Source organism: Micromys minutus (assembly GCF_963924665.1).
Source record: "Micromys minutus genome assembly, chromosome: 6".
Lineage (NCBI taxonomy): Eukaryota > Metazoa > Chordata > Mammalia > Rodentia > Muridae > Micromys > Micromys minutus.
The window spans coordinates 1,300,602-1,316,319 of record NC_137975.1 but is presented as its reverse complement, the minus strand read 5'-3'; the positions used below and the strand labels follow the sequence as shown (position 1 = coordinate 1,316,319).

The window sequence follows — 15,718 nt, the reverse complement described above, 5'->3', positions numbered from 1 at the left end:
TGAGAGAGGTGGAAAAGAGAGGATGATGGTTTGTAGGTGCCGTGAGAACAGAAGGGAGGAGGCTAGTACAGAAAGGAAGGAGCCAGACTGAAGTTCATGGAGCAGAGGGAGGGCTTTGGGAGAGGATAATGAACTAATGTGCGTTTATTTAAATTCATTCAGTGGCTTGATCCACAGCAATGCCTGACGTGCGCTGGTGGAGACACACAGGTCTTTAGTCATAGCTCTTCCACAGGCCGAAGCTGGCGCTCCAGGACTCAAGTTCAAGATCGGCTTGATGGCTAGGGGCCCAGCTGGGCTGCGTAAGACCCTGTTAGTCCATGAGTCTGCCCTGGTTAATTTTATAAAACCCTTTGCCTGTAAATTATCACAACCCCAGAGTATGGCCATTATCTCAATTAATTTATAAACTTGAGTGCTTTGCCGGCATGTATGTCTGCATCACATGCACACAAGGTGCCACAGAGATGAAGGCCTCGGAGACACTGGAATTACAGGCAATTAGAGGCTGCCATGTGGGTATTGGGCCAGCAACTCACCAGTAACTGCTAAGGCATCCGTTCAGCTCCCAGCTTATTTTCAAATAACTGTAGACGTTTTATCTTCCAGATAGGTATATTAACATTAACTGAATAGACTTCTGTAATCTTGAAACAAGCAAGGAAAAAAAAAAAACCAACCCCGCACTTTAAATAATTTTTCTTTTTCTTTCTTTTCTCCACCCCCTTCTAGTTGCTCTTAAAGCTATGTAAATTCCTACTTCCCTGTTTGTTTCAGTGAGTAAGGTTGTCAGATATCTGCTATGTAAATTCCTACCTCCCTGTTTGTTTCAGTGAGTAAGGTTGTCAGATATCTGGTTTCCATTCTGCCAGGTGTTTAATGACTCTCCTCCCTGTTCATTTTATTATGTGCGTGCAGCCTTCCAGGCTATTAAGAAACAGAACACTGCTTCAAACATAGTTTATAACAAATGGATTTCAGTCGATAAAAGTAGTTCATTCATCATTGCTTTGCGGCCAGAGCATTTTGACCACTGCATTGGAATGTTACGCAGAAGAGGCCTGGTGGGCTCTGAGTAGCAGCAAGAGAAGCAAACATGCATGAGTGGTGTAACCTTCTTGCTCAGGGTTCACCTCTCTAAGCAACACTTCCTAGTCAGAGGACAAAGGCCAATTGTGCTCCAGCTGCCTGCAATCCTGATTTACATTTCCCCACCAAAGCAAAGACTGTCTCATACAGTCAAGCTTCAGTGACAGCATAAGGCAAAAGCTGAACTCCTCAATAATTCTGTGGTGGGTAGAAAGAGAAAGTTGAGACCAACCCCTAGCATCAAAAAATGTTTCTGGTATGTGTGCACTGATTTATAAGTCGCCTATTCTTAAACTGTCTCAGAGAAACAATGAGATTCCTCTGGGGATACTTATTTGATGTTTTTTTATCATTTGATTTCCAGGTGGAACACCAGTATTCCCATAAGTTCACTGTGGTGGTTCTACATGCCACCAAAGTAACGAAGGGGACCTTTGGCGATATGCGTGAGTACTTGATTGGTTTTGTGGTTGGAGATAGGGATTATGTATGTCTCAGGAAGTAGGGGATTTACTGTTCAGTAGCTTGATTCCTTGACAAGCTAGGGGTTGTTCGTCCCTTCCTTACATTTGGTTATCAGTGAATGTCCCAACTGTCCCAAGGCTGTTTGTCATCTGTCAGAATAGCCATTATTATTATTTTTTTTAACATTAGCTGAGACGATCTTGTGACATAAGTCTGAGGAATTCAAAGTTCTATTTCATCCTATTTGGAAAGGGTGCTGAGTCAGGACTGCACACAGGCTACCTCTGTGCTTATAGGATTAAACAGTGCAGTGCGTGGCATTCTTCTGCCTCTGAGTGTTTATTTTGTACGGGATAGCTATAGAAACTGGTGTAGGGCAGCATCCTGAGGATCATGTTGCATTAACCTGTTGCCGGTCTCCTACACCATGCTCAATGGCACTTTTCCTTGTTCTGCTGAGGCCAAAGCTCAAGGGTGTGGAACACAAAGAAAGGAAAGCACGAATATGGTGATGGTGAATTTGTATGTGTTTGAGTATTGCTGTTGTCTGGGAACGGGTGACTGAAACCGCAGACGTCCTGGAGAAAGAACAAAAGCCATATATTTAAAATGGCCGGTCACACAGGCAGCATCCTGCTGCACAGAAACACATTTGTTTTGTTACTCCTCAGCCCTCGTTTCACTCAGCAAAGACACCAGGTGTGCAGGGGATTTTCACCACCAGCAAGTAAGCAATTGACTATGAAGTAGAAATCAACAGTCTCTTGCCACTCGATTCAGCCTGTCTGAGCTTGGCTGTGGCTAATTTTGCATCACACAGGGCGGAGTTTCCCAGCCTTCTCTTCTCTCCCCACTTCCAAGCCTGTTGCAAGCTCCCGCTATTTCACTTGGGCTTCTGACCAACTGGTGATTGAGTAGTCCTCCCTTAGCTCCCAGTTCATTTGCCTGGACAATGGCTCACAGAGCTCAAGGAAATATATTTATCACTTTGTTATGGAGACATCCGTAAGGCACTTCAGTGAAGAGCTAGACCTAACATGGAGGCAAATACCTTTAATTCCAACATAGTGAATTCCAGGAAAGCCATGGCTGTGTAGCGAGACTATCTCAAAACAATGATAGAAAGAGAGAAAGAGGGACAGAGGGAGAGGGAGTGGGGAGACACAGAGATAGATACAGAAAGATAGAGAGGCAGAGAGAGACAGATAGAGACAGAGAGACAGATCATAGTGCAGAGTTCTCTGTTTCCAGGCATCACCCTTTGAGAACTTCTCTAGTTCATCAGATCTGATGGTTTTTCCTGTCCTGTCCTTTGGGGGTTTTGTGGAGCCCACATCATGTCTTCTGCTCATAAAACTGGAAGCCAGCTAGGCTTCTCTCCTTAAGTGTTTTTCTTGACTTATCTGGACACGATTGTCCTTCCAGGGTGTGAGGCAAGCGTGTTCTGGAATCAGTCGTGTCTTATGACTTACTGTTTCACTAGACTGGGTGGTCAAAGAATTTCTTAATGACCCAAGGGAAGAATCAAGTCCCTGTGATCTGCCTCGAGGGTGGGAAGTGCTAGTTTCTGTGGCTTGTCTTGGAGAAGAGGTCATGATCCAGGAGCCATGGAGAAGAACAGGATGTGCTTGATCACGGCACATCTGCACAGTGACTCTGCATGGTGGTGAACAGGAGGCATCTTGGGTGGGGACTGGCTAGCAAAGGCCCAGCATTGCTAGTAAGCAATAGAAAGTAGATGGGCGTTCACAGCCAGGACAGCGAGCATTAGGGAAAACAGGCCCTGGGAGGGAGATAATTGTTTATGTGGTAGGAAGAACTAGATGGCATCGGAGTGGCCAGTCACAGGCATGAGTGTTCACTCAAAATGTTCTGACAACAATAGATTAGGTGTTTAAGACGATGAAGTAGTTTAGCAGACAATGAGGAAATGGTTTTGTTTTTAAGGAGTAGGAAGGACGTGCGCTTAGTTGAAATAATTGATGGAAAAGCCAAGAGAGGGGAAGGTTAAATGCTAAGAAATGGAGTGATGTCTGAGCCCAGCCACCCGTGAATGCAGAGGAAGCAGGGGGCTGGTGGATGTCAGCAGTGAGAAGAATGAGGCTGAGTCTTAACGGCATTGGCAGAGCTGAGCGTAACCACAGCAGTTTCTCCACAGCTAGTCAGCCTCACTGGTGTAGATCACTGAAGATTATGCTTCTGTCTAGCCTGCCTCATCGCCCTGATCACTGTTGTCTTTATTCTTGCTTGACCTTTTCCACTTCTTCACCCTTCTGTCATTTTTAAATCAGAAGTTTCTTTGTGAGAAAGAGTGTATCCTGGGTACACAGTCGTGTTAACACTTGACTACTTCGGATATTAACAACCATGTCCTGGAGAGACTGGCAGCTGACCCAGGACCCTTAGTCAAAAACCCTGGGAGTGGAATGGGTCAACCGTTAGGTGAAAAGACCTTTCTTCCTCTTCTTAAACCCTGTGCCAATACCTTGGCAGTGATGCAAACAACGGTCCTGATTTGACTTTGACAAATATGGCTATTATCTCTTAGACAAAGCAGCCATGGTCCTCTTCCATCCATGCTCACTTTGTTGTGTAGAGACAGTGGGTGTGGCTGTGCTCTCGATGTGACTCAGACATAGGCGTACATCAGCTGTGTGGACTCCGGTAGTCTCGACAGATAAGAAAGGCTCTGAGATCTCACCTGGTGTGGACTGGATGTCTTTGGAACCTGAGGCATTTACTGTAATTACTCCAGGAAGGATGCTAATGAGAATAATGCTGGGGGGATTTCTGTGCCTGCAGTGAATTGGATGCAGGTTAGACCATTGGACTCCAGATGTGCCCTTTAAAAAGTAAAGGGTCCAGGAGAGGAGCTGCTGCTAAATCTAGGTGAAAGGCCAGAGTTCAAGGCTCAATGATCATGTGTTTAGTCAGTGTTGTCAAGGCCTGGAACATCTGAAGAGCAGAAATTCCCTCATTCTATCCATTTATTTTTACCTAGGTGAGTGTTTCACCTATGTGTATGCATGTGTCTGTGGAAGTTAGAAGAGACAGAGATGGTCTGGTTTCCTGTAACTTCAGGCCCTGGAAACCAAGTTCGAAAAAGCAACAAGTGCTCTTAATTGTTGAGCCATGTCTCCAGCCCCACCCTCATCCAAGTTTATGCTGCCTTCATTTATTTCAAAAGTAAATGCTAGCTCTGCACGTTGGTAAAGAAGAGTACTGGCTAGCACTTTGACTACATGATTATTGTTAAATTCTAGTATCAGGCAATGATGTGACAGAAGTAGGAATAGCCAAGGAGAAGGAGCAGAAGGGACAATAACAAAACCCAAACCAAATCACCACTGCTACCACCACCACTACCACCAACAAGCAAACAAACTTCATGGCAAGTTTGGCCAAAAAGGGAAGGCACCAGCTAAGGCCAAGGCCTTACTTCTGAAGAAGGTGTATGAGGCTCTAGTGAGAAAAATGTACGATCCTCATCTAAGGTCAGTGCCGATGAACTGGAGCTAAACAAATTAACAAGTTAGCCAAATGTCACAAGGTTGCTTGCAACAGCTCTCAGGAAACAGATCATAGTAAGAAACTATCAAAGCATTTTAAACCATAAAAATACTACAAACATTAAGACCCAGAAAGTCAAGAAAGCAGAATGTGATGCCCTGTTCTGTTTTCTAGTGTCTATATTTTAATAAAGAATTTCCATTATATTTTCAGTGTATCTGAATATGCTTGGTTTTTAGATAGTACTAACTTTATACTTGTTTTTATTTTATCTATTGGTGAACTACCCCATTCTTTGTAGCTAGAAGTTGAAAACAGCCTTATGTACTGTTTATGTGGCAATGAAACTGAGGCACCCCATGAGCTATGTTTAGGGATTATAACACAGATAATAACAGAACAAACAACCAGATGTTCTGAACGAGGGTAATGGCAAGACCTTGAACTTGGTACCCTCTTCTATCAGCCTCCTTGTTGCTGGGATTACAGGTATATGTCACCACATCCTACTCCAAACTGACTTTTTATCACAGCCTATCCTGACTTGTGGCTTTTTGCCTCAGGGATCTAGGTTGAACAAGAAGAAGATAGTTGTCAGTCTCTTGTGGGCATGGCTGCTGATCTTAGAAGTATTAAATGTCGACACTACTGCATGTTGTTTGCACCTCATGCCCCAGAACGAGCCACGTTCTGCATCAATGTGGTCCGGGTTGGTAGAAACCTAGTTTGAAGTTCAAATTTGCGCCTGGCTTATAGACCTTCACCGTACTACCATTTTTAAAATAGGTAGTTTGCATTAAATTGATATACTTTTACTTTTGGAGTCACAGTCAGTTGTTTTAGATGTCACATGTAACAGGCAGCATTAATGCATAGGTTGGAAGCTAATGTTGGTGGGTATGACCTTTCTTCCTTTATTCTTGCAACAGTTGTGCCTGTGAATGACAGCTGTACTGGTGGCAGGGTTTCAGTAAGCTCTCCTCTTTTGATGCAACCATGATGGTGAACCGATTGTATGACCAAACGAGTAAGTGGTAGGAAACTCTTGGAGTTGCTGTACTGAGTTCTTGATCCTTAGTTTTAAAAAGTGCCAGGGAATGCATGAGTCTTGGGTAGCAGGGTCCAGTCTTATAGTTTAGATGCAGATAAAGCCAAGTTTCCTTCTCTGAGAAGTGATCAGTCTATTGGGCTTTGTTCAAGAGGTCTAAAAAATTAATATGTAAGTATTATTGGTATCTGTGGAAGATGATTTTGTGTTTATTTGTTACTGAGACAGTCTTACTATGTAGGGCTGGCTGACCTTGAACTCATTACAGAAATACTCTTCAGCCTCCCCAGTGCTGACATTCCAGATATGTTATGGCATTCCCAACTCTTAAGGCTCTTCTTGGCCTCTTTATTGGACACGGAGAACTTTCCTCTGCAGATTTTACAGGGTATGTATAGCATCATAGGTAGATCTTTCTTCTCACTACTCAGGAGCCAGCAGAGCTGAATGAGGACCTTTAAACATATCAAAACGATTTACGAAAGACAGGAACATGTTTAAAGGATCCCAATATTCACATGATCACCAGAAAGTCGTATTAAAAATACAGATCCAGATTCAGAACTTTCATCAAGTAGACGAAGATCAAGCATGAGGGATGTTGCCGTGGAGGAGCCACTGAGCACTCTCAGAAGGGAGGACGCTTCTGTTCGTCTTCATTCTTCCTTCTGTGCATAGCTTCCTTATTGAATAGTGGAGTAAAAGTCCAAGTGTTTTTAGTTTTTATGCTTTTACTTCTTAAGACAAATGCCATAAATCCCTCGCCACCTCTATTTTGTTTTCTAATTCCTATAAAGACTGCTCAACTCCATGACTCAGAGCATTTTCACCGAGAAGACTGACAGAGACAAACCCAGAGGCTTGATTCCTGAACCACAACTCCATTCTTCGATCCTGAAGTTTATTAGGCTGGAACCATGATTGATAGCCATGTTACTAGGACAACAATGCATTGTTCCTCAGTGCCTACTCAACGTCAAGCGGTCAACATTTTCTCAGGTCTTATGTGCACACGAATATTCATAAGCAGCTTAATACCACATCCCCTGCTCCCTCATTTTAGTTTGTGATTATATGATATTTGCCTACTCTTTTCTTTGCTTTTAGCCACTGCAACATTATAGACATTGTTTCATTCACATTAGCTTTGGTTGAAACAAGGCAAATCTTGTTAAGAATGTGTTGCCGGTGTGAAGTTTAGATAAATCTTTGCTATGATCATTTGCAAAAATTGCCAGAGAATGTGAAATGCAAAATCAAGGTCCCTATCAGAATATGAATGTCTTTTTGAAGATTTGTATGTATGTATATAGGTATGAGTGCATGCATGCCTGTGTGTGTGGGGGGGGTGTGTGTTTATGTGTGCTTGTGCCCTTTTAGAGGTTAGAAGACAGTGTCAGATGTTCTCTATTTATTTCATATCTTCCTTTGCAGCAGGAGCTGTTGTAGAACTCAAGAGCTTGCATTTCCTTGACTAAGCCAAAAGGCAGCAAGCCCTACTGTCCTTCCTGTCTGTGTCCCCATTTAATGTGGACTTACAGATGTGTGCAGGAGACCCGATTCCTTGCATAGCCTTTGATCTCAACTTCAAGCCTCAGGAATTATCAGCAAGTATTCTTAACACCTGAGCCATTTCTTTAGTGCTAAGGAAGAGTTTTTGAATATTCTAGACTACATGCCATCGTATGGAAATCCCTGGTCTGCCTTGCTTGTTCTAGCTTCTGAGAAAACAGACACTCTGTAGCTCCACTTCTGTCTTCAAGAGATGCTCACTTAGGGGGAATCAGCAACAATTCCTAACTGGTAATTAAACAATGTAGAAGGAACACCTATGGCATGCTACAATGACTATCAAAATGGCTTTAAGTTAGTTTTGACTACGTGCCCATGTGTAAAGTGATTATTAAGCATAAAATATTTGCAAATGCTCAGATAGTATTGAATGTTAATGTGTCACATATTTTGCATTCCAGTGATCACTTACTCTTAATACACCAATGAGTGGTGGTGTGAATATTTATGTACATACTCAGGAAAAGCAACACTCAATTAGCACATTTCTAAGTCACATTAGTTTTGACTCTGGGTCTGTTCTGGTCAGTTTGACACAATCTGAGGTCATTTAGGATCCACTGGACAGGTTATTCCAGGTCACATTATAAAGCTGACTGAGCAAGGCATTGTGAGCAAGTCAGTAAGCAACATTCCTCTATGACCTCTGCTTCAGATCCCACCTCTAGATTCCTGCCCTGTCTTTCTTTTATGATGGACTGTAAGAATGAAATGAAATAAAGCCTTTCTCCCCCCAGTTGCTTTTGGTAAAGGCTCTTTAACCATAACAAATAAAAGCAAGCTTAAGACCAAGCCCTAACTCACTAGAGGTAAGTGAGGGGAGTAAGTAGAGGGAAGTAGGTGAGGGCGGTCTTCCTTTTTTTTTCTCAGAAACTGCAAGAATTCTAGGTGTTTAGAGTTGCCTGTACCACAGAAGGAAGGCCTGCAGCAAGCATTGCTGGTGACTATCATTGGCGTCCATCATCAATTCCATGGTTTTGTGGACACTGGCCTTCTGCTTTTGACAGGAAATGAAATGTCCCTCAGGGAAGACTTCTTAGTTGTGCAACATTAAAAGGAACTCGTGAACATCTGCAGGATAATGAGGCTGAGACCAGACCCATGGCTACCCAGCAACCATAGGCCTTACACTTTGGAGTAGAAGGAAGAGTTAATCCCCATGTGAATTTCAGAAAAGATTGCCATCTTTTTCACAACCAGTTTTAAAATTGTGTGAGTGTCTATATATGTGTAAGTGCATGCTCACATGTGTTAATGATTTGCATGCAAGACACAGCATATATGTGGCGTCGTTCACAAATGTCAGTTATACCTTGCACCTTATTTGATAAGACCCAGGCCACCTGACATGCAACCTTCAAGGAATTCTCCAGTCTTTGCTTTCTTCCTCACTGTTGGGATATTTCGACACTTAGTGGCATGCCTGGCTTTGTGTTTTCTGAGGACCCATACTTATGTCATCACCACTGCACAAAAAGGTTATTGCTTTGTTTTTAATCCACTGAGCCATCTCCCAACTCACCCTTCCTAGTCCTGTGTTCTAAAGCAGCAACCTAAACCCCTCCTTTAAGATCAGCTAGTTAAAGCCTCTTCAAAAGACCATAACTCCTAATAATTCCCAGTCACGAACACCATGTTTCTGGACAAGTTACATGCCCCCTCTCTGACTTTACTTGCTTTGTCTTGGAAATGTGAACATTGAGTTAACACAAGTTAAATACGCATCTGTGTGCTCGATACACCGCCTGTTGTGGAATTGTTTTCTGTATCCACATAAAAAGACATAAATATTCTCAAGCATAGCAGCTAAGAGCTTAAGGAATACTGGGAAAATAAATCAAATTGATGAGCGTCTCTTCCAGAATTATTTTCTTTTCACTGCCTCCGTGAGGAGAGGGTTGGAAAAATAGTTTTATGTTATTCCCCCTTTCCAGATTATAACTGTCCGTGTCATTTCTGCCCACCTCTTATTAGAAGTTTTCTGAAACACACTTTACAGAATTTTTTTTAAATCATTACGTACTTTAATTAGAGAATTTCAAGTTTTATTCGTTGTAACTAGCATTGCTCTTTCCCCTTTGCTGCCCTGTGTATTTGGTAAGTTGTTTCTCTAGGGTTAGCCTTTAGGTTATGGTTGAATATGAGTTTTATACGAGTTTACTAATGTCTTTGGAATGTTTTTGAGTCCACCCAAAAGTTTAAACAGCTCTAAATCTAATGAAATTATTTTCCCAGTGGTCATTTTGTAGGAGATAATTTCAAGACGAGTCACGTGTCTCATAACACGTTTATCTTACACGTCTTAGCTTTGTGTGACAACGAAGAGAACATGTTAGGCATGGGGACGCAGCAGGTGCTAAAGCGGAATGCTTTTCCTCATCCCATGTAAGCTGTCAGATGATTTCAGGAGCCCATTTAGATGTTTTCCTCTACACTCAGATTTGAAGAGGTTGTGTGTGTGTGTGTGTGTGTATGTGTGTGTGTGTGTGTGTGTGTGTGTGTGAGAAGTCTTAGGAGTTCAGTTAATAATACCATTGTACATTTCATTAACCTTGGCTGGGTGGAATTTCACCCTGTTGATTACAATAGAGTAAACACAGCAGTATAGGTGTCTGTAGGTGGCATCGGAGAGAAATGTCATTACTAATCCCTGAAGGGATCCCCTACACTGCTGTGAAGGCTCATTCAGTCCCTCATCACCCCTGCTTCACACACTAACGCTCATTTTCCAAATCTCTCCTATAGCTGAGTTATACTCAGTCTTCTTTGCAAGTACTACATGCATTCTTTTTGCTCAAAACGTTATCAAAGCCTGTGATCAAAATGTAAAAGAATTACATTAAAAATGAGTTTTTAATCTTTCCAAAGTACTTTCTTAAAGTTTCTGTGTCAAATAAAATCACCCTCTGTCTCTAAAATTTTAAACATTTGCATAAAAATGTCTAGCACATTATTTTTAATATTTTAAATTTTTTCTGAAAATAAAACTGTGATTTTTTTTAATTGTGTGAACCAGTATCGGTTAATTAAAAATTATTGAGATATGGTTAGAATTTCACCAAACATTACAACTCTATCCTGAGAAGTAGTTTTTTTGTTTTTATAGCTCCTTTGATATATAAAAATACTTCAAGTTCTTTTGTTTGCTTTGTTTTTTGGGCCTTTTATTTGTTTTTGTTTCTGACTTTTTTGGTCCAGGCTGGTCTTGAACTTTATGTGCTGGGGATGAACTTGAACATCCAACATCTTATTGTTCCTTCTCTACCTCTCAAGTGCTGGGATTACAGGCATGCACCATCATGTCTGGCTGCAGTGAAATCACTTAGGTAAAATTTCAGATAAAACTCAAACACAAACTGTAATAGCAACATGGGAATTTTGACTTTGGAGAAGAAATATTAAGAAAACATAACCAAGGCTTAGTGTAGAAATTTCCCTTCACTTATGTCCTAGTTGGCAAATACTGAGTACCTCCATTTAGCGAAAGAATGACCCTGAATTTCTGATCCCCCTGCCTCCCAGAATGTTGAGATTATGGCATATTCTACTATGTCTGACTTGGGGAGCATTGGATTTAAGTAGGGATCGAACTCAGGGCTTTGTGCAGGCTGGGCAAACTAAGGCCCTTAGGTGTGAGCAGCAAGCACTTTACTTACTAATCTGTCTCCCAAGACCTAAGAATTGCTACAAACGTATTTTTGTTTCCTTAGAAATGGTACCACAGAGACTTAAGAAACTGACCATACAAAAGCAACAAAAGTTGAATTTTGTTGAGATCTGCAGATATCTTTCTTTGATGACATCTGCATTTTCCCTGGTTTGTTGGTGTTGCCTTTCAGTTTTTCTAGCCATGAGGATTCCAGTTCTTAGCCTTTTCTGAAGTGATCATGGGCTGGTACACACAAACACCTACCCTGGTGCATTCCTGGTCTGGTAAAGAACTATTGAGGGAGGCTCAGAACTTGTTTTTTAGTCTCTTTGAAATACATATTAAATACAAATATACATGGAAGAAGCAGCTGGCAGCAATTGGTTTTGAAATACAAATTAAAAACACTGGGAGCTATATTAGGAGAGTTATGGAATATTACTGAGGAGTAAAAGTGGATATTATTGAGCCTATAGTGAGGGCCACCCGTTTCTCAGGCTCTCTCATTGCTAGATAATCATTCACAATATTCATTGTATTCTTATGATGCTACGTATTTCGTAATTTACTGTTGGATTCACCACCATTCCACCATTCAGTGCTGGACAGGGAGTAAGGGATCCCTGTCATCATGGTCCTCACAGTGTAGTACAGACAGAAATTGCTTTAAATTGGTTTATTGGCTACAGCAAGGACCATGGCTTAGAGGGGCTGAGTGAAAGCCTGTTAGTTTGCTTTCTCTGCATATATATTCCTGTGTGTGTGTGATATGCATGCCTGTGTCAGTAAGTGTGTGTGATATAAAGTGTACTTGTCCACACATAACACATGCTCTCGTACAAACCAGAGGATGATGCAGAGCATCCTTCTCTATCACTGTGGACCTTCTGTCATTGAGCTAAACTCTCTCACTGTGTATGGAGCTTGTGATTTTAAGTCAACCCGGCAGCCTATAAGCTCTAGAGACCATCCACCCCTATCTACTCTCAGGTTCTGCCCTACTACTTAGTATGGAGATGCTGGAATGAAATGGAACAACACACCAAGCTTTCGATGTCAGACTGGGATTCAAAATCCACCCTCATACATGCTCAGCAAGTGTTATTAACCAATCAACTGAGTTGACGATGATCTTGTTTGACTCAGTAAATGTCCAGAGGTCGGTCTGTCTTTATGTGGTGGGAGGAGTTATGTCTAATTAGCAACTTGAGGGTCATTGCTGGTCTTCTTGTCTGTAGATGTATATATACTAAGTTTGGTGGGAAAATGAATTTTAGTTGCCAGTTTCATCCTATAGGAAAACTGAACAGTCAGTTCTTTGTTAAGGAAAGTACCAACTAAAGAAGACCACAAAAAGATGGCCTCAATGCCCTTAGTCCCAACTCTCCGGTCTTTTGATGTGTGAACATTCTTGGGGCAACAGCAATGGCAAGGATATTGTTCAACTTTCAACATGGAAAAAAACAGTGATGTGTGCAAATCTAGAACACAGCTTTGCTGTGTTAGAACAAAGGTTTCTGCCCTCCAGTCTGTATGAGCAGATGGTTTGAAATGAGGGGGATCTAGAGGTGAGCTATGGTTTTATTGTTAAAAGACCAACAATGGCATTGCAGTGTGCAGTAGAGGAAGAAACACTGTCACAGGGAAACTTGGGGACTGGCGAAGGGCCTTTCTGGTTTATTTTTGTCCTCCCTCCCCCACGTTTAGCCTTGACTTTGCAGGAAGTGAAGTTAAACACTATGCTTCAGACATACAACTGTGTGGTGTTGTAGAGAGTGCTTGCTAAATTAGCCACTGTAGGACTAGGATTACACTATGTCCAAGGTAACATGGTGATTGGTGAACTAGGGTAGCACTGTGAGTAGAATTATTACTAAGGAGCTAGTTGGAAGCTTCATTTCTTGTTTTCTCTTTTATTTTTTCTTTTTATTGGGTATTCTCTGCATTTACATTTCAGATGTTTTCCCCTTCCCCAGTCCCATCCCCCCTCCCATTGCCTCTATGAAGTTGCTCCCTCTCCCAACCTCCCTCTCCCACCTCAGCACCTTGGCATTCCCCTACTCTGGGAAAATGAGCCTTCGGTGGACCAAAGGCCTCTCCTCTCATTGATGCCAGAGAATGCTGTCCTCTGCTGCATATGCAGCTGGGGCAATGGGTCTCTCTTTGCCAACTCATTGGTTGTTATTTTAGTCCCTGGGAGCTATGGTGGGTTTGATTAGTTGATAATTTTGTTCTTCCTGTGGAGTTGCAGACCCTTTCAGCTCCTACAGTCCTTTTTCTAGCTCCTTCATTGGAGTCCTCATGTTCAGTCTGATGATTAGCTGCAAGCATCCTCCTCTGTATCAGTATGGCTCTGGCAGAGCCTCTGAGGAGGTATCCATATCAACCTCTTGCCAGTAAGCACTACATGGCATCAGCAGTAGTGCTTGGGTTTAGTGGCTGCATATGGGATGGATTCCCAGGTGAGGCAGTCTCTTTTCTCTAACCCTTGCTTCTCTATTTGTCCCTTTATTTCTTCCCATGAACGTTTTGTTCTCCCTTCTAAGAAGGACTGAGGCATCCACCTTCTGGCCTTCCTTCTCTTTGAGCTTCATAATTTCTGTGAATTGTTTCTTGGGTATTCTGAGCTTCCTGGGCTAATATCCACTTATCAGGGAGTACATACCATGAGTGTTCTTTTGTGACTGGGTTACGTCACTCATGATGATAGCTTCATAGCTGTGGCAGCCACTGAGCTACCATAGAATCTCTGTGCTGAAGAGACGATCTATCCTCGAAGCTGCTGGGGATCCTAATGCCAAATTTCCATTATTAATTATCATAAACATTTAAAGAAATGGCTACATTTGGCAACATCCATAGGCATGTCTTTAAGCAAAATCATGCTTAAATTTTGATCTTTCCTGTTTGGGATAGTTAAAAAATAGTGTTTAAATATCAGCCCAAGACCTCAAACAAACTGTGGACCATCATACCTACTTTACTTCATTCTTGGAGATGGTTTTCATTTGGCTACTTGAAAACTAAGTAAACGTTGAACAGAATCAGCAGTGGTTGACTGAACTGCGCTTAACATTGTATGGCAGAGTGAGTCCTGTGCAGAGGGCAAGGCAACGCCTATTACTTTCCGTATGCCACACGTTTATACGGCTGTCATTACACATTGCTTAGTTTATGCTAAGTTTATGTCTTAAGTCTTTGCTTTTGAAAGCCATGTAAAACAATCACCTGATTATGTTACTAAAAAATGAAGAACTCTAAACCAAGCTGAAGATTCTGAGGGGAGATGAAGAGGGCTGCATTTTTCCTCCCTCTCTCCCTTTCTCCCTCTCCGTCCCTCTGTCTTTCCTCCCTTCCCCCCTTTTCTTTCCTCCCTCTCTCTCCCCCCTTTCTTCCTCCCTCCATTTTTTTTCCTTTGTTCCTATGTGGTTCTGGGATGACCTTAGGGCTTTGCACATTCAGATGAGTCCTTAGCTATCCCAAGTTCCAGGTTGCATTTTATACTCACCACTGCAGATGATTCTGGAAAAATAATCAGTGGTCTCAAAAAGGGGGGAGGGCAAACTTTCAAGCTTTCTACCACTTATGGTAAAACTGACTCTTCATTTTTGGGAACCCCTCTTTAGGAGATCTTTGGGGTTTGTTTGTTGTCCCTCATCCCCAAATCAGTAAACTACTCATCAACTTTATTTCAAGCAAGGATTTTAGATTGTCTTGGGGTAAAGTGAATGAATAAAAGATTATATATATATATATATATATATATATATATATATATATATATGTATATATATTATATAATTTGTAAAATAGACTTAGGAGTTAAGGAGCTGTGTTTGTTCCTGTCATGAGTCACATAGTCTGTGATCTGGATAAAGCTGAGTGACTGGTGGGACTGTTATGACTTCAGGCAGGCGCTCCTTAAACTCCTAGAGTTTATGAGTAAGTTGTGTAGCTATTTCTGGTACATGTAACTTCATGTCATCTTTATGATAATAAAAATGGTCTTTGTTGTACACCCCCATCCTTTATGTTTGTCAAGATGTAGTTAAAAGAACAGGATGCAAGAGAGCTTCTGCCCACACACGGTTTTTCTTCATTACTTCTTCAACTGGAAATAATTTAGGTATTCTCTCCTTTCTGATTATTGATTCAACACAAATGAATAACCTTGTGCATATTGATTTATAAGATAATGAAATAGAGGGTTCTCTTTCCTGCCTTTTATTGATTTTTTTATGTTTTAAATGCATTTCTAAGAAATTCTCTTCAAATACTGGGCTAAGTTTTTTGCCCTCAAAATGGACTGATTTTCTTTTTCAGAGATTCTAAGTGTGCGGCTCCTCCAGCCGTCATTACAATTCACAAAACATGGGCTTGAACTT

At 41.7% G+C, this 15,718-nt stretch overlaps 1 protein-coding gene across 1 annotated transcript in view; it reads left to right on the top strand.

Annotated features, from left to right (window-relative positions):
- PLA2G4A (phospholipase A2 group IVA) overlaps positions 1-15,718 on the top strand; it is a 143,802-nt gene that overhangs the window by 46,153 nt on the left and 81,931 nt on the right. Inside the window, exon 3 of the mRNA XM_080917585.1 lies at positions 1,454-1,535. Within this exon, the coding sequence (XP_080773711.1) occupies positions 1,454-1,535 (82 nt within the window). The remainder of the gene's footprint in view (positions 1-1,453; positions 1,536-15,718) is intronic.